The 18,593-nt window shown below is 37.7% G+C and overlaps 1 protein-coding gene and 1 non-coding gene across 2 annotated transcripts; one reads left to right on the top strand and one right to left on the bottom strand.

Annotated features, from left to right (window-relative positions):
• The first annotated feature begins 5,898 nt into the window (after positions 1-5,898).
• Positions 5,899-6,006, top strand: LOC112753894 (small nucleolar RNA R71). Its single transcript, XR_003178256.1, has one exon. It is a non-coding gene; the product is annotated as a small nucleolar RNA R71 (small nucleolar RNA).
• A 9,261-nt stretch (positions 6,007-15,267) lies between these two features.
• On the bottom strand, positions 15,268-16,534 carry LOC112747142 (serine acetyltransferase 3, mitochondrial-like). The gene has a single exon (XM_072216742.1). It carries the CDS (start codon positions 15,922-15,924, stop codon positions 15,292-15,294), a length of 633 nt encoding a protein of 210 aa, XP_072072843.1. The 5' UTR covers positions 15,925-16,534; the 3' UTR covers positions 15,268-15,291.
• Between the last annotated feature and the right edge of the window lie 2,059 nt (positions 16,535-18,593).

Here is an 18,593-nt window from a genome sequence, read left to right as displayed (position 1 = left end):
CGGAACCTGAGAGGACCCTTCCCCATCCGTCCTGGTCGAGATGTTCTAGGCCGCAGTAGCCTTTCTCGCTTTTTTGAAAGCCTTCATCGATTCATTATTCTTAGCCATTTCTGAAAAATGAAGAACAAACAGCTTTGCAAACCAGAAAAAGAAGAAGGCAGCAAAGAAAAAACAAGAAACAAAATATATCAAGTAAATACCCAATGCAGTTCGGACAAGGGAGGGGTCACCCAAAGATTTTTTAGTGTCCAAATGAGGAGGTTCCCCCCAAATGTCCTCCAAAACAGTTACAAAGGCCTGCTCGACCTCGTCCAACATCTCCCAGGTGTATCGGGATACCACTACATTTTTCTGCCACTCTAAAGGAAAGTGGGGTTCGTCAGTCTCATCCAGAAAGAAAGGCCGAGCTCCTTCAACAGCCCGGACCTTAAAGCTGTAATTATTAAAATCGCGAAAGGATTCATCATACATAGAAAAACCTTGTGCCCCTGGGTAGACCTAAAAGAAATCCAAGAAGCCTTCTTCTTGGTCGTTGGTATGCGAAATTGTTATTCTGAGGTTGTAAAATTTGTTGTTCGTTCTCTCCCTGGCAATGGCGCCAACAACTGGTGCACAATACCATGGTCCAGACATAACTTCACAACTTCGCACAACTAACCAGCAAGTGCACTGGGTCGTCCAAGTAATAAACCTTACGTGAGTAAGGGTCGATCCCACAGAGATTGTTGGTATGAAGCAAGCTATGATCATCTTGTAAATCTCAGTCAGGCGGATATTAAATGGTTATGGAATTTTCGAATAATAATAATAAATAAACAGAAAATAAAGATAGAAATACTTATGTATATCATTGGTGAGAATTTCAGATAAGCGTATAGAGATGCTTTCGTTCCTCTGAATCTCTGCTTTTCCGCTGTCTTCATCCAATCAGTCTTACCCCTTTCCATGGTAAGCTTTCTGTAAGGGCATCACCATTGTCAATGGCTACATCCCATCCTCTCTTGTGAAAAAGGTCCAAATGCTCTGTCACGGCATGGCTAATCATCTGGAGGTTCTCGATCATACTGGAATAGGATTCACCCTCCTTTTGCGTCTGTCACTACGCCCAGCACTCGCGAGTTTGAAGTTCGTCACAGCCATCCCTTCCCAGATCCTACTCGGAATACCACAGACAAGGTTTAGACTTTCTGGATCTCAGGAATGTCCATCCATGGGTTCTAACTTATACCACGAAGATACTAATAACTCGGACTCGGTCCCCTGTATTAGATATCTAAGAGATATTCAGTCTAGCTTGTTTGCATGTAGAACGGAAGTGTTTGTCAGGCGCGCATTCATGAGTGAGAATGATGATAAGCGTCACATAATCATCACATTCATCATGTTCTTGGGAATGAATGGATATCTTAGAAGCGGAATAAGTTGAATTGAATAGAAAAACAGTAGTACTTTGCATTAAATCATGAAGAACAGTAGAGCTCCACACCTTAATCTATGGAGTGCAGAAACTCTACCGTTTGAAAATACATAAGTGATAATGGTCCAGGCATGGCCGAATGGCCAGCCCCCATGAAAGTCTAAGATAGCATAAAACTGATCAAAGATCTATAATACAATAGTAAAAAGTCCTATTTATACTAAACGAGTCACTAGGGTTTACAGAAGTAAGTAATTGATGCATAAATCCACTTCTGGGACCCACTTGGTGTGTGCTTGGGCTGAGCTTGAAGTTTACACGTGGAGAGGTCATTCTTGGAGTTGAACGCCAGTTTGTAACGTGTTTCTGGCGTTCAACTCTGGTTCGTGATGTGTTTCTGACATTTAAACTTGGCCAAAGTATTAACTATTATATATTGCTGGTCCTGGATGTATACTTTCCAACGAAATTGGAAGCGCGCCATTTTGAGTTCTGTAGCTCCAGAAAATCCATTTTGAGTGCAGGGAGGTCAGAATCCAACAGCATCAGCAGTCCTTCTTCTACCTCTGAATCTGATTTTTGCTCAAGTCCCTCAATTTCAGCCAGAAAATACCTAAAATCACAGAAAAATACACAAACTCATAGTAAATTCTAGAAATGTGAATTTAACATAAAAACTAATAAAAACATCCCTAAAAGTAACTAGATCCTACTAAAAACATACTAAAAATAATGCCAAAAAGCGTATAAATTATCCGCTCATCATAACACCAAACTTAAATTGTTGCTTGTCCCCAAGCAACTGAAAATCAAATAGGATAAAAAGAAGAGAATATACTATAGATTCCAAACGATCAATGAAACATAGCTCCAATCAGATGAGCGGGACTTGTAGCTTTTTGCCTCTTGAATAGTTTTGGCATCTCACTTTATCCATTGAAGTTCAGAATGATTGGCATCTATAGGAACTCAGATTTCAGATAGTGTTAGTGATTCTCCTAGTTCAGTATGTTGATTCTTGAACACAGCTACTTTATGAGTCTTGGCCGTGGCCCTAAGCACTTTGTTTTCCAGTATTACCACCAGATACATAAATGCCACAGACACATAATTGGGTGAACCTTTTCAGATTGTGACTTAGCTTTTCTAAAGTCCCCAATTAGAGGTGTCCAGGGTTCTTAAGCACACTCTTCTTTTGCTTTGGACCTTGACTTTAACCGCTCAGTCTCAAGTTTTCACTTGACACTTTCACGCCACAAGCACATGGTTAGGGACAGCTTGGTTCAGCCGCTTAGGCCAGGATTTTATTCCTTTAGGCCCTCCTATCCACTGATGCTCAAAGCCTTGGGATCCTTTTTATTACCCTTGCCTTTTGGTTTTAAGGGCTATTGGCTTTTTCTGCTTGCTTTTTTTTTCTTTTTCTTTCTTTTTTTTTGCCATTTTTTTCTTTTTTTTTTTTTTTGCTATTTTTTTCTGCAAGCTTTGTATTCACTGCTTTTTCTTGCTTCAAGAATCATTTTTATGATTTTTCAGATTATCAAATAACATGTCTCCTTGTCATCATTCTTTCAAGAGCTAACATATTTAACATTCTTAAACAACAACTTCAAAAGACATATGCACTGTTCAAGCATTCATTTAGAAAACAAAAAGTATTGTCACCACATCAATATAATTAAACTAAGTTCAAGGATAAATTCAAAACTCATGTACTTCTTGTTCTTTTGAATTAAAATAATTTTTTTATTTAAGAGAGGTGATGGATTCATAGGACATTCATAACTTTAAGACATAGTTACTAAATACTAATGATCATGTAATAAGACACTAACATAGATAAGCATTTAACATAAAGAAAACGAAAAACAGAAAATTTAAGAACAAGGAATGAGTCCACCTTAGTGATAGTGGTGTTTCCTTCTTGAGGAACCAATGATGTCCTTGAGCTCTTCTATGTCTCTTCCTTGTCTTTGTTGCTCCTCCCTCATTGCTCTTTGATCTTCTCTAATTTCATGGAGGATGATTGATTGCTCTTGGTGTTCCACCCTTAGTTGCTCCTAATAATTGTGTGGAGGAAAATGTATCCCCTGAGGTATCTCAGGGATCTCTTGATTTGCAGTCAAATGTTCTACCACTGAGCTATAGACCCTTGATGGAAGCTTTTGTCTTCCCTTCCCTTTTTCTAGAGGTTTCTCTGGCCTTAGGTGCCATCAATGGTTATGGAAAAACAAAAAGCTTATGCTTTTACCACACCAAACTTAGAATATTGCTCGCCCTCGAGCAAGAGAAGAAAGAATAGATGAAGAAGAAGATGTGGAAGAATCTAGGATTATGAGGAGGGAAGGTGGGAATCCTGTGGGGTCCACTGATCCTGAGATGATCCTGTGAGGTCCACAGATCTTGAGGTGTCAAGGATTTACATTCTTGCACCAATTAGGCATGTAAAATGCCTTTGCATGCAATTCTGGCGTTTAAACGCCGAACTGATGCTTGTTCTGGGCATTCAACGCCCAGATGCAGCATGTTTCTGGCGTTGAACGCCAGCCAGATGCTCCTTACTGGTGTTTAAATGCCAGTAAGTCCTTCTTCCAGGGTGTGACTTTTCTTCTGCTATTTTTTATTCTATTTTTGATTTTTCTATTTATTTTGTGACTCCACATGATCATGAACCTAATAAAACATGAAAGAACAATAAAAATAAAAATAAAATTAGATAAATAAAAATTGGGTTGCCTCCCAACAAGCACTTCTTTAATGTCAATAGCTTGACAGTGGGCTTTCATGGAGCCACACAGGTGATCAGGTCAATTTTATAGACTCCCAATACCAAACTTAGAGTTTGGATATGGGAATTCAACACCAAACTTAGAGTTTGGCTGAGGCCTCCCAACACCAAACTTAGAGTTTGACTGCGGAGGCTTTAGTTGACTCTGTACTGAGAGAAGCTTTTCATGCTTCCTCTCCATTGTTACAGAAGGAGATTCTTGAGTTTTAAACACAAGGTTGTCCTCATTCAGTTGAAGGATCAATTCTCCTCTGTTTACATTAATCACAGCTCTTGCTGTGGCTAGGAAGGGTCTTCCAAGGATGATAGATTCATCCTCATCCTTCCCAGTATCTAGGATTATGAAATCAGCAGGGATGTAAAGGCCTTTAACCTTTACTAACACGTCCTCTGCTTGTCCATAAGCCTCTTTTCTTGAATTGTCTGCCATCTCTAATGAGATTCTAGCAGCTTGCACCTCAAAGATTCCAAGTTTCTCCATTACAGAGAGTGGCATGAGGTTTATTCCTGACCCAAGGTCACATAGAGCCTTCTCAAAGGTCATGGTGCCTATGGTACAAGGTATTAGGAACTTTTTAGGATCCTGTTTCTTCTGAGGCAATCTTAGTTGATTCAATGCATTTAGTTCATTGGTGAACAGGGGAGGTTCATCTCCCCAAGTCTCATTACCAAATAGATTGGCATTCAGCTTCATGATTGCACCAAGGAACTTGGCAACTTGCTCTTCAGTAACATCCTCATTCTCTTCAGAAGAGGAATACTCATCAGAGCTCATGAATGGCATAAGGAGATTCAATGGAATCTCTATGGTCTCTAGATGAGCCTCAGATTCCTTTGGTTCCTCAGAGGGACACTCCTTGTTGATCACTGGACGTCCCAGGAGGTCTTCCTCCTTGGGATTCACGTCCTCCCCTTCCTCCTTGGATTCGTCCATGATGGTTATATCAATGGCCTTGCACTCTCCTTTTGGATTTTCTTCTGTATTGCTTGGGAGGGTACTAGGAGGGGTATCAGTGATCTTCTTACTCAGCTGGCCCACTTGTGCCTCCAAATTTCTAATGGAGGACCTTGTTTCATTCATGAAACTCACAGTGGCCTTAGATAGATCAGAGACTAAGTTTGCTAAATTAGAGATATTTTGTTCAGAGTTCTCTGTCTGTTGCTGAGTGGATGATGGAAAAGGCTTGCTATTGCTAAACCTGTTTCTTCCACCATTATTAAAGCCTTGTTGAGGCTTTTGTTGATCCTTCCATGAGAAATTTGGGTGATTTTTCCATGAGGGGTTATAGGTGTTCCCATAAGGTTCACCCATATAATTTACCTCTGCTATTGCAGGGTTCTCAGGATCATAAGCTTCTTCTTCAGAAGATGCCTCTTGAGTACTGTTGGATGCAGCTTGCATTCCATTCAGACTCTGAGAAATCATATTGACTTACTGAGTCAATATTTTATTCTGAGCCAATATGGCATTCAGAGTATCAATTTCAAGAACTCCTTTCTTCTGAGGCGTCCCATTACTCACAGGATTCCTCTCAGAACTGTACATGAACTGGTTATTAGCAACCATGTCAATGAGTTCTTGGGCTTCTGCAGGCGTTTTCTTTAGGTGAATGGATCCACCTACAGAAGTATCCAATGACATCTTAGCTAATTTAGACAGACCATCATAGAATATATCCAGGATGGTCCATTCTGAAAGCATGTCAGAAGGACACTTTTTGGTCAGTTCCTTGTATCTCTCCTAAGCTTCATAGAGGGATTCACCTTCTTTCTGTCTGAAGGTTTGAACATCCACTCTAAGCTTACTCAACTTTTGAGGAGGAAAGAACTTGGCTAAAAAAGCCTTGACCAGCTTATCCCAAGAGTTCAGGCTATCCTTAGGTTGAGAGTCCAACCATATTCTAGCTCTGTCTCTCACAGTAAAAGGGAAAAGCATGAGCCTGTAGACTTCAGGATCTACTCCATTAGTCTTAACAGTATCACATATCTGCAAGAATTCAGTTAAGAACTGAAAAGGATCTTCAGATGGAAGTCCATGAAACTTGCAGTTTTGTTGCATCAGAGAAACTAATTGAGGTTTTAGCTCAAAATTGTTTGCTCCAATGGCAGGAATGGAGATACTTCTTCCATGTAAATTGGAATTAGGTGCAGTAAAGTCACCAAGCATCCTCCTTGCATTATTATTTTCGGCTGCCATCTCCTCTTCCTGTTCGAAAATTCTTGTAAGGTTGTCTCTGGATTGTTGTATTTTAGCTTCTCTTAGTTTCCTTTTCAGAGTCCTTTCAGGTTCAGGATCTGCTTCAACAAGAATGTTCTTGTCCTTGCTCCTGCTCATATGACAAAGAAGGGAATAATAAAGAAAATATGGAATCCTCTATGTCACAGTATAGAGATTCCTTTGTGTGAGTAGAAGAAGAAAAGAATGTAATGTAAGGAAAGAGAAGGGAGAAGAATCCAAACACAAGGGTGAGGAGAGCAGAGATATGAGATGAAAGAAGTGTTAGTAGATGAATAAATAAATAGAAGAAGATGAGAGGTGAGAGGATTTTCAAAAATTAAAAATTAAAATTTAAAGTTAAATTTCGAAAATAGTTTTTGAAAAAGGGTTAATGATTTTCGAAAATTAAGAATGAAATAAAATTAAAATAAAAAATTAAAATAATTAGTTAATTAAAAAGAAATTTTGAAAAAGAGGGAAGGGATTTTTGAAAATTAAAGATAAAAAGTTAGTTGGGCAGTTTTACTAAAGATAAGAATCAAATAAAAAGTTAAGTGGTTAGTTGAAAGAGATTTGAAATTCAATTTTTAAAAGATAAGAAGATAAGAAGTTAGAAAAGGTATTTGAAAAAAATAAGATAAAAAGATATTTTTGAAAAGATATGATTGAAATTAGTTTTGAAAAAGATTTGATTTTTTAAAATCACAATTAATGACTTGATTCACAAGAAATCACAAGATATGATTCTAGAACTTAAAGTTTGAATCTTTCTTAACAAGTAAGTAACAAACTTGAAATTTTTGAATCACAACATTAGTTGTTGATGATATTTTCGAAAATATGATGTAAAATTAAGAAAAAGATTTTTGAAAAATATTTTTAAAATTTTCGAAAATAAATAAGAAAAAAATGAAAAAGATTTGATTTTTGAAAAAGATAAGATTTTTAAATTGAAAATTTGATTTGACTCATAAGAAACAATTGAATTTTAAAAATTTTTGAAAAAGTCAATCCAAATTTTCAAAATTTATGAGAGAAAAAAGGAAAGATATTTTTTTGATTTTTGAATTTTTAATGATGAGAGAGAAAAACATGAAAAATGATGCAATGCATGAAAATTTTGGATCAAAACATGTGATGAATGCAAGAACACTATGAATGTCAAGATGAATACCAAGAACACTTTGAATGTCAAGATGAACACCAAGAACTTATTTTTGAAAAATTTTTAAGAAAAGAAAAACATGCAAGACACTAAACTTGGAAATTTTTAATGCTTAGACAATATGAATGCAAGAATGCATATGAAAAACAAGAAAAGACACAAAACAAGAAAATATGAAGATCAAACAAGAAGACTGGCCAAGAACAACTTGAAGATCATGAAGAACACTATGAATGCATGAATTTTCGAAAAATGCATAAATTTTTTTTTTTTAGAAAAAAAATGCACTTGACACCAAACTTGAAATTGACTCAAGACTCAAACAAGAAACACAAAATATTTTTTATTTTTATGATTTTATGATTTTTTTTGGATTTTTCGAAAATTAATGTGAAAAAGAAAATAAAAATTCCAAAATCTTTAAGAAGAATTCCAGGAATCTTTCAATATTAGCCCAAAGCTCCAATCAAAGGGTTGGACATGGCTTAATAGCCAGTCAGCTTTAGGATGGAATTACATGCATTGTGGTGATTAGTTGAAGACCAATCCCAAAGCAGTTTGAATATGGCTTTACAGCCAGATAGGATTCAACATGTTACCATGAAACTCTAGAATTCATTCTTGAAAGTTTTGAAGCCATAGAATAATTTAAATTTTTTTTTCGAAAATAATTTTTTTTGAAAAACGAAAATAAAGAAAAATTTTTGAAAGAATTTTGAAAACTTTTTTTTTGAGAAGAAAATAAAAAGAGAATTACCTAATCTGAGCAACAAGATGAACCATCAGTTGTCCAAACTCGAACAATCCCCGGCAACGGCGCCAAAAAATTGGTGCACAATACCATGGTCCATACATAACTTCACAACTTCGCACAACTAACCAGCAAGTGCACTGGGTCGTCCAAGTAATAAACCTTACGTGAGTAAGGGTCGATCCCACGGAGATTGTTGGTATGAAGCAAGCTATGGTCATCTTGTAAATCTCAGTCAGGCGGATATTAAATGGTTATGGAGTTTTCGATTAATAATAATAAATAAATAGAAAATAAAGATAGAAATACTTATGTATATCATTGGTGAGAATTTCAGATAAGCGTATAGAGATGCTTTCGTTCCTCTGAATCTCTGCTTTCCCGCTGTCTTCATCCAATCAGTCTTACCCCTTTCCATGGCAAGCTTTCTGTAAGGGCATCACCGTTGTCAATGGCTACATCCCATCCTCTCTTGTGAAAAAGGTCCAAATGCTCTGTCATGGCATGGCTAATCATCTGGAGGTTCTCGATCATACTGGAATAGGATTCACCCTCCTTTTGCGTCTGTCACTACGCCCAGCACTCGCGAGTTTGAAGTTCGTCACAGCCATCCCTTCCCAGATCCTACTCGGAATACCACAGACAAAGTTTAGACTTTTCGGATCTCAGGAATGGCCATCCATGGGTTCTAACTTATACCACGAAGATACTAATAACTCGGACTCGGTCCCCTGTATTAGATATCTAAGAGATATTCATTCTAGCTTGTTTGCATGTAGAACGGAAGTGTTTGTCAGGCACGCGTTCATGAGTGAGAATGATGATGAGCGTCACATAATCATCACATTCATCATGTTCTTGGGAACGAATGGATATCTTAGAAGCAGAATAAGTTGAATTGAATATAAAAACAGTAGTACTTTGCATTAAATCATGAGGAACAGTAGAGCTCCACACCTTAATCTATGGAGTGCAGAAACTCTACCGTTTGAAAATACATAAGTGATAATGGTCCAGGCATGGCCGAATGGCCAGACCCATGAAAGTCTAAGATAGCATAAAACTGATCAAAGATCTCTAATACAATAGTAAAAAGTCCTATTTATACTAAACGAGTCAATAGGGTTTACAGAAGTAAGTAATTGATGCCAAAAAACATCCCTAAAAACATCCAGAAATGTGAATTTAACATAAAAACTAATAAAAACATCCCTAAAAGTAACTAGATCCTACTAAAAACATACTAAAAACAATGCCAAAAAGCGTATAAATTTTCCGCTCATCAGTCGTCCCAGGCTTGGTCAACACAAAAAGATACAAAAAGAGAGTTTGAGAAGGAGTAACAGCAAATTCTCGACAAACCAACTTAAAAATCTTGATAAAATCCTAAGAATTTTGGTGAAGCTGAGAAGGGGCAACATTACAGGACCATAACAGGTCAGTTTTGAAAGAAGTAAAGGGAAGAGTGATGTTCATTTGACTAAAAAAGAAATCATATGCATAGAAAAAGGGATGCTTCCCCTGAGTTAGAACAGGGAAGCAAACCCTATCGTCAGAATCAGGTGCTACCAACTTGTAACTGTTCTCCTGATCTCCACTGCTACAAATTCGGTGATATTTTCTAAGCTCTACGCAAAATTCAGAATTGGCTAAAGAAACACTCAGTAACACAAGGGAGTCCAACCAATCAGACATCCCCTCAGGAACCTTAGAAGACGCCTCGACAATATTTTTGCGAGAAGACATGGCCAACTAGTCCTACAAACAAGAAAGGAAGAATGGATTACTAAAAAACATCTCGGACAAAGTCAAAATAACTCGGCCAACATAATCCAGCACAGTACAAGCGATAAAAGGAAACCCCAGGACCTACACCAAAAAGATCCAGGGGCATACTTTGGAGGCAAAACAAGGACTCTGGAAAACCTACAAGCCTACACCTCGAATAGAGGAAGATAATGACCCCTTTTTCAACAAAAATGACAACTCTGAATAGAAAGCCACGAGTCACAGATAAAACCATCAAAATAACCAGACTCCAGACCCACAGTCTCCCACAGTCTCAGTCATAGTCAACAAACGAAGCGACCAAATAACAAAGCATATCAAGAAGAAGGTAGCAAAGACACAATCTTTCCAGGAAAATAAAAAGCATCATTATCGTCCACAAAATTCAGAAGCAAGGAAAAGCTATCAACAGGGCAAAAATCAAAGGGCAATCTTTTTAGAAGCAAACAAGGGCAGTTCACAAAACTCAAGTATTAAAGAACAACTAGAAGCAAGCAGCAAAACATGCAAAGCCCTAAAAAGCCTCAGCAGAAATACCAGGAGTATGCATAAAAGACGAAAAAGAAGCTAGAAAAAATACATCACAGAAACAAGCAAACACAAGACTACAAAAAGGTTCAAGCTTTCCAACATACATTCAGTGAGAATCAAAGCTTTACCAGAAAAAAATGATGAGAACGATGAAAAGAAGAACCAACCTAAACAAAGGAAGAAGCTTCGAAGAAGATTGAAGACGAAGAGACAGAATCGCCTTTCGAGCAAAGAAAAACACCAAGAAATCACCAAATGACGTCGCAAGGAAGAAATGCGAAAACCGCAAACTTCAGGAAACAGAAAGAGAGAAAGAAAAGGGAAGTTACGGAGAAGAGAAACCATTTTTTGAGTGTGAAATTCAAAATAGAGATGCCAAAGGAAACGGAGCAATTAAACCAATTAATGAGGGTATTAAACCCTCGCGTATTCCCAAGGCTAAGAGCGCTAATGCAAAAAGCGCGCGCTTTTAAGAAGAAGCAAAAGAAAACGTTCCGTATTCAAAAAGGAGAACTCTACAAAGATAAAGTCGACAAAATGCTCGAGTTCGGCTTCATCAGAGAAGGACCGAAGTCTTAAAAAAAAAGACTCGACCTCAGAAAGGAAGACCGAGCTCGAGCAAGGGCACTGTTCATACCCTGGGTCAAGCTATCCGACCCGGGATGTTTTAGCGACAAAGCGACCGACCTCTTTAGGTCAGACTATCTGACTTCTTCTCAAAGAGCTCGGCCAAATTGCCAGAAAAGCCCAGTAAATGGCCCAGATAGAGGAACACGACCCAAATCCAAAGGCGGCCTAAGCCTACAGAGATAAGGGCGGTTCCCTTGAAGATAAGATGACCTCATTCAAAGATAAAGATAAGATAAGATAACTAACTTATCTTATCTAAAAAGGTCACTCCACACCATTATAAATACACTGGAGCACCCAGGTACAACTCATACTCTGATTCTACAAAAAACCTGCTTAATACCCTTGCTAACTTAAGCATCGGAGTCCCTTCCAGGTATCCCCATCCTCCGGTAACAAAGGATCAGTAGTGCAGCCAAGCTCAACAAGTCGGATACGATAGCTCCGGCCTCCACTCTCAGCCGGACACATCATCTCCGATCAACACAGAAGATCTCGTCCGAGATCGACCTACAGTTCAGGTAACCCTCGGAATAGACACCTTCTGATCAATTGCTTGTATCTTTCCTAAGCTTCATAGAGGGATTCACCTTCCTTCTGTCTGAAGATTTGGACTTCCACTCTAAGCTTACTCAACTTTTGAGGTGGAAAGAATTTGGCCAAGAAAGCATTGACCAAATTTTCCCAAGAGTTCAGGCTATCTTTAGGTTGTGAGTCCAACCATGTCCTAGCTCTGTCTCTTACAGCAAAGGGAAAAAGCATAAGTCTGTAGACCTCAGGATTAACCCCATTGGTCTTAACAGTGTCACAGATTTGCAAGAATTCAGCTAAGAACTGATGAGGATCTTCCAATGGAAGTCCATGAAACTTGCAATTCTGCAGCATCAGAGAAACTAATTGAGGCTTAAGCTCAAAGTTGTTTGCTCCAATTGCAGGAATTGAGATGCATCTTCCACAGAAGTCAGAAGAGGGTGCAATAAAGTCACCAAGCATCTTCCTTGCACCTCCACCATTATTGTTGGGTTCGGCCATCTCTTCTTCTTTTTCGAAAAATTCTGTCAGGTCCTCTCCAGAGTGTTGTGCTTTAGCTTCTCTTAGCTTCCTCTTTGAGTCCTTTCAGGTTCCAGATCAGCTTCAACAAGAATGTTCTTATCCTTACTCCTGTTCATATGAAAAAGAAGAGAACAGAAAAAGAAGAAAAATCCTCTATGTCACAGTATAGGGATTCCTTTATGTGAGTGGAAGAAGAGAAGAGTAGAAGAATGAGAAGAGAAAAATTCGAACACAGAGAGAGAGAGAGAGGGTTCGAATTTTAAGATGAAGAGAAGTGTTAGTAAATAAATAAATAAATAAATAGAAAGAGATGAGAGGGAGAAGAATTCGAATTTTAAATTAAAATAAAAGGAAGATATTTTTTTTATTTTAATTATTGGTTAGTATTCGAAATTTAAGAGAAGAAATAAAATAAAATTTGAAAAAGATAAGGAATAGTAATTAATTTATTCAGTTTTCAAATTTTAGAGAAAAGATATGATTGAAATAGAAAACTTTTTAAAATCAAACAAAAAGTCAAGTAGTTAATTGAAAAATATTTGAAAATCAATTTTGAAAAGATAAGAAGTTAGAAAAGATTTTGAAATTGATTTTTGGAAAAGATATGATTGAAAATCATTTTGAAAAAGATTTAAAAAGGAAATTAAAAGATTTGATTTTTAAAATTAAAGTTGATTACTTGACTAACAAGAAACTAAAAGATATGATTTTAAAATTTAATGTTTGATCCTTTCTTAATAGGCAAGTAACAACTTAAAATTTTTGAATCAGAATATTAAATGCTAGCATTAATTTCAAAAATTATGAAATAAAAATAAGAAAAAGGTTTTGAAAATCAAATTTTAAAGTTTTCGAAAATATTAAGAAGGAAGTTGAAAAAGTTTTGATTTTTTAAAAAAAAAATTGAAAAGATAGAACTTTTAAATTGAAAATTTGACTTGACTAATAAGAAACAATTAAATTTTAAAAATTTATGACTAAATCAATCTAAAATTTTGAAAATCATGAGTGAAATAAGGGAAAGATATTTTTTTTTATTTTTGAATTTTAATGAGGAAAGAGAAAAACACAAAAATGAAACAAAACACAAGAAATTAAGATTAAAACACATAATGCATGCAAGAACACTTTGAATGTCAAGATGAACACCAAGAACATTTTGAAGATCATGATGAACACCAAGAACATATTTTTGAAAATTTTTTAAGAGAAGAAAACCATGCAAGACACCAAACTTAAAAATTTTTAAACTTTAGACACTAGTAATTCAAAAATGCATTTGAAAAACAAGAAAAGACACAAAACAAGAAAATGCAAAGATCAAATAAAGAAAATCATCAACAATAACTTGAAGATCATGAAGAACACAATGATGAATTTTCAAAAATTAAAGGAAAATCAAAATATGCAATTGAAACCAAACTTAAAGTTTGACACTAGACTCAAACAAGAAACACAAAATTTTTTGTTTTTATGATTTTATTAAGTTTTTTTTTGTATTTTTTTCGAAAATTATTTGGAAAAAGAAAAATAAGGATTTCAAAATTTTTAATAAGAATTCCAAGGATCATGCAATGTTAGTCTAAAGCTTCAGTCTAAAAAGATTAGACATAGCTAGCCAAGCTTCAGCATGACATTACATACAACAGCCAAATTGATGGGAATCAATTAGCTCCTGTGATGATAAAAGCATCATCTGAAACTCTAGAATTCATTCTTAAAAATTCTGAAGAACAAGTATAAATTATATATTATTATTTTTTTTTTGAAATTTTTTTCAAAAATAAAAAGAATAAAAATAAAAAAGCTTAAAATTAAAATAAAATTACCTAATCTGAGCAACAAGATGAACCGTCAGTTGTCCAAACTCGAACAATCCCCGGCAACGGCGCCAAAAACTTGGTGCACGAAATTGTGATCTCAATGGCACCTACAACTTGGTACGCACAATTGTAATCTCAACTCTTTTTCACAACTCCGCACAACTAACCAGCAAGTGCACTGGGTCGTCCAAGTAATACCTTACGTGAGTAAGGGTCGATCCCACGGAGATTGTTGGCTTGAAGCAAGCTATGGTGATCCTTGTAAATCCCAGTCAGGCATATTTAAATGGTTATGAGGTTTTGATAATTAAAATATAAATAAAATATAAAATAAGATAAAGATACTTATGTAATTCATTGGTGGAAATTTCAAATAAGCGTCTGGAGATGCTTTGTTGCTTCAGAACCTCTGCTTTCCTACTACTTTCGTCTAACCATGCGTTACTTCCTTCCATGGCAAGCTGTATGATCCTCTCGGATGAAAACAAATCCATATGCGCTGTCACCGCACGGCTAATCATCTGTCGGTTCCCACTAGCGTCGGAATAGGACCATTGTCCTTTTGCACACTGTCACTTGTGCCCTACATTCTCAGGTTTGAAGCTCGTCACAGTCATTCCTTCCCAGATCCTACTCGGAATACCACAGACAAGGTTTATACTTTCCGGATCCCAAGAATGGCTACCAATAATTCTAGCCTATACCACGAAGGTTCTAATCTTAGATTAGAAACCCAAGAGAATATACTCCAGCTATCGTCCAATGACTACGTTGAACATCATGTAGATCGCTTTGTGGTTTTTAGGCACGCGACCTTGGCTAAGCGAGTAATGAAGATTGGGTGATTGTCACGGGTCACCCCTTCATTCTAACTTAATTGAATTAAGAACGAAAGTATATCTTAGAGAAGAAGTAGGCGTGAATTGAATAGAAAACAGTAGTAATTGCATTAATTCATGAAGAACAGCAGAGCTCCACACCTTAATCTATGGGGTGTAGAAACTCCAAGGTTCGAAAAACCGGACCGGTCATCAAACCGCTCTAGCTACTGGTTCATTGGTTCATTGGTCCAACCGGTTCAATCGGTGGTTCAACCGGAAAAACCATTTCTGAATAAAATAATAAATAAATTATATACAAACATCATAAAATATAACAAAATCACTAACAACAGTAGTCCTAGGAGGAACATACTTAATCACCACAGAACCAGCACCAATCTTAGCACATTCACCAACCTTAATGTTCCCCAAAATACAAGTCCCTGCACCAATCAAAACCCCATCACCAATCTTTGGATGCCTATCACCAGAAGCTTTACCAGTTCCACCCAAAGTCACACTATGCAAAATTGACACAATGTTACCAATCACTGCAGTTTCACCAACCACTAATCCAGTTACATGATCAAGCAGAATTCCGCTTCCAATCTTAGCACCGGGATGAATACCAATCGCAAAAATCTCGGAAACTCGGTTCTGGATCATAACTGCCAAGACTTTTCTTCCTTGAAGCCATAGCTTATGAGCAACTCTATGAGATTGGCATTCTAAGAAGCCTTTAAAGTTCAAGAAGCAATGCACATGGTTTATGCAAGCAGGGTCTCTTTCCTTAACTGCTTTGAGATTATCCTTCACAGAATCCATTATTTCTTGGTCAGATTTCAAGATCCCAACAAAAAGATCAAAGAGTGTGTTACTTGGAAGGCTTGCACTGCTTAATAAAACATATATGAAATTAAAAACAGCCATAGCAATGAACATTAACAATTTTGCCTACACAATGAACATTAACAATTCTAGCTACAGCAATTCTGTCTACAGCAATTCAGCCAGTCAATAATTATGCAAAACCGAGTAAGTTTCCAGCATTAACAAAGTACAAAACAGAGTAACAAATTTCAGCTTATTTAGCAAAAAAACGAACAGAAATTGAGCAACAAATTTCAGCTTATTTACAAAATAGAGTAACAAATTTGAGCAGAGGGCGACGAGCAGGACGAATCCAATGGAGGATGGGAAGAACTTACTTTCCCATCAGGCAGTGAAACAGCAGACTCAGTTCCAGAACAAATAATCACCCTAACCTTCAAATCAATAACTATTTCAATAAAAATTCAGAAACATCATACTAAAAAAAATTAAAAAATGGCAGCAGCAGGCCAGCAACATAACAAATCCATTTCAATAACATAATTTCAACAACATAAGTTCACAGCCACAGTTCACAGTCCACAGAGATTAAATTGACCAGCCACAGCCACAGTTCACACTTCACAGAGGAAGTTCACACTTCACAGAGTATCAATTTCATGCAAGATTTCTACCGGGGTCGATGGAAGAACATGAGCAGAGGCGAAGAACAAAGAAGATAAGCAGAGGACGAGTCACTCACCTGGGGTCGATGGAGGGCTACCGGTGCTGAGTGTTGACTGTTGAGGACCGCGCGATGGAGATGGAGGGCTACCGGTGTTGACTGCGTGCTGCGGTGCTGGTGTTGAGAAGATGAGCAGAGGATGGAGATGGAGGGCTACTGGGCAGGAACCAGGCGAAGGCGACGATGGAGATTGGAGGGTTACTGGGGCTGAGGATGGCGACACCAGGGGACGAAGGATGGCGACAGGGGGGCTATGGTTCAGGGCGGCTAGGGTTCTCTGTTGGAGATGATTCAGAAAGGGGGAATGAATGAATGGGGTCGGGAAAAGAAAGGGGGGATGCTCCACGAGCGGGTCGGGTCGGGTTTGGTTGTTTATTTTTTTTTAAAATTATAAAACGGCATCGTTTAGCATAACCGGCCGGTTTTTGGCCGATTCGCCGGTTCGTAAGCGGTTTTTGTTTGGACGGTTTTCATATGAGGACCGGACCATTTGCAGTGCCGGTTCGCGATTAAACCGGTCGAACCGGCCGGTCTGGTCCGGTTTTCAGAACCTTGAGAAACTCCACCGTAGAAAATACATAAGTGAAAATAGGGTAGGCATGGCCGAGTGGCCAGCCTCCCATGGAGGTATCAAAGTGTAAAAGTTACATCATATGGTCCAAGACCTAAAGGTGGTCAAAAGAAGATGTAAAATAAATCTCTAAAAGTAGGTTTTATACTAAACTAGTAACTAGGGTTTACAGAAAATGAGTAACTAAGTGCAGATAGTGCAGAAATCCACTTCCGGGGACCACTTGGTGTGTGCTTGGGCTGAGCATTGAAGATTTTTCGTGCTTAGGCTTTTCCTGGAGTTAAACGCCAGCTTTGGTGCCAGTTTGGACGTTTAACTCCAATTCTGGTGCCAGTTTGAGCGTTTTATGCTAAGATATTTTAGGCTGACTTTGAACGCCAATTTGGGCCATCAAATCTCAAACAAAGTATAGACTATTATATATTGTTGGAAAGCCCAGGATGTCTACTTTCCAACGCAATTGAGAGCGCGCCTATTGGGCTTCTGTAGCTCAAGAAAATCTACTTCGAGTAAAGGGAGGTCAGAATCCAACAACATTTGCAGTCCTTTTCAGCCTCTGAATCAGATTTTAGCTCAAGTCCCTCAATTTCAGCTAGAAAATACCTGAAATCACAAAAAAACACACAAACTCATAGTAAAGTCTAGAAATATGATTTTTGAATAAAAACTAATAAAAATATAATAAAAAGTAACTAAAATATACTAAAAATTATATAAAAATAATGCCAAAAAAGGTATAAATTATTCGCTCATCAATACCGGATGAGATCTTCTATACTGGTTGGAACTGACGTGTCCAGCTGGTGGGTGGCGGCCGGAGCGGTCGTGTCTGACTTGTTTGACTGGCTATGCTGCTGATCCTTTGTCACCGAAGGGTGGTGGCACCTGCAAGGGACTCCGATGCTTAAGTTAGCAAGGGTATTAAGCAGGTTTTTAGTAGAATCAGAGTATGAGTTATACTTGGGTGCTCCAGTGTATTTATAATGTTTGTAGAGTAATCTTTCTAAGGATAAGATAGTTATCTTATCTTATCTTTGAGTGAAGTCATCTTTATCTTTAAGGGAACCGCCCTTATCCTTCTAGGCTTGGGCTGCCTTTGGATATGGGTCGCGTTTCTCTGTTTGGGCCCTATTTGGGCTTTCCCTGGTGATTTGGCCGAGCTCTTTGAGAAGAGGTCAGATAGTCCTGACCTGAAGAGGTCGGGCGACTTGTCGTCAAGCAACCCGGGTCGGAAAGCTTGACCCAGGGTATGAACAGAAACCATAAAGACAATTGAGGTTTCTTTGAATGCACTTCTGCAGTGCATAAGTTCTTATGACTATTCATCCTCAAGTGAGGATGAAGACACTAGGGAAGAGCAAGTTGCTCATTTCCTAGGAGCTCTAATGCAGCTGAATACCAAGCTATTTGGTACAAATCCTCTGGAGGAAGAACCTCCGCTGCTTACCAAAGAACTCTATGCTTTGGTTCAGCAAGAGCTATCTC

This window comes from Arachis hypogaea, chromosome 15, assembly GCF_003086295.3.
Source record: "Arachis hypogaea cultivar Tifrunner chromosome 15, arahy.Tifrunner.gnm2.J5K5, whole genome shotgun sequence".
Lineage (NCBI taxonomy): Eukaryota > Viridiplantae > Streptophyta > Magnoliopsida > Fabales > Fabaceae > Arachis > Arachis hypogaea.
The sequence above is the reverse complement of the archived record's forward strand: the minus strand, read 5'-3'. Positions and strand labels throughout refer to the sequence as shown.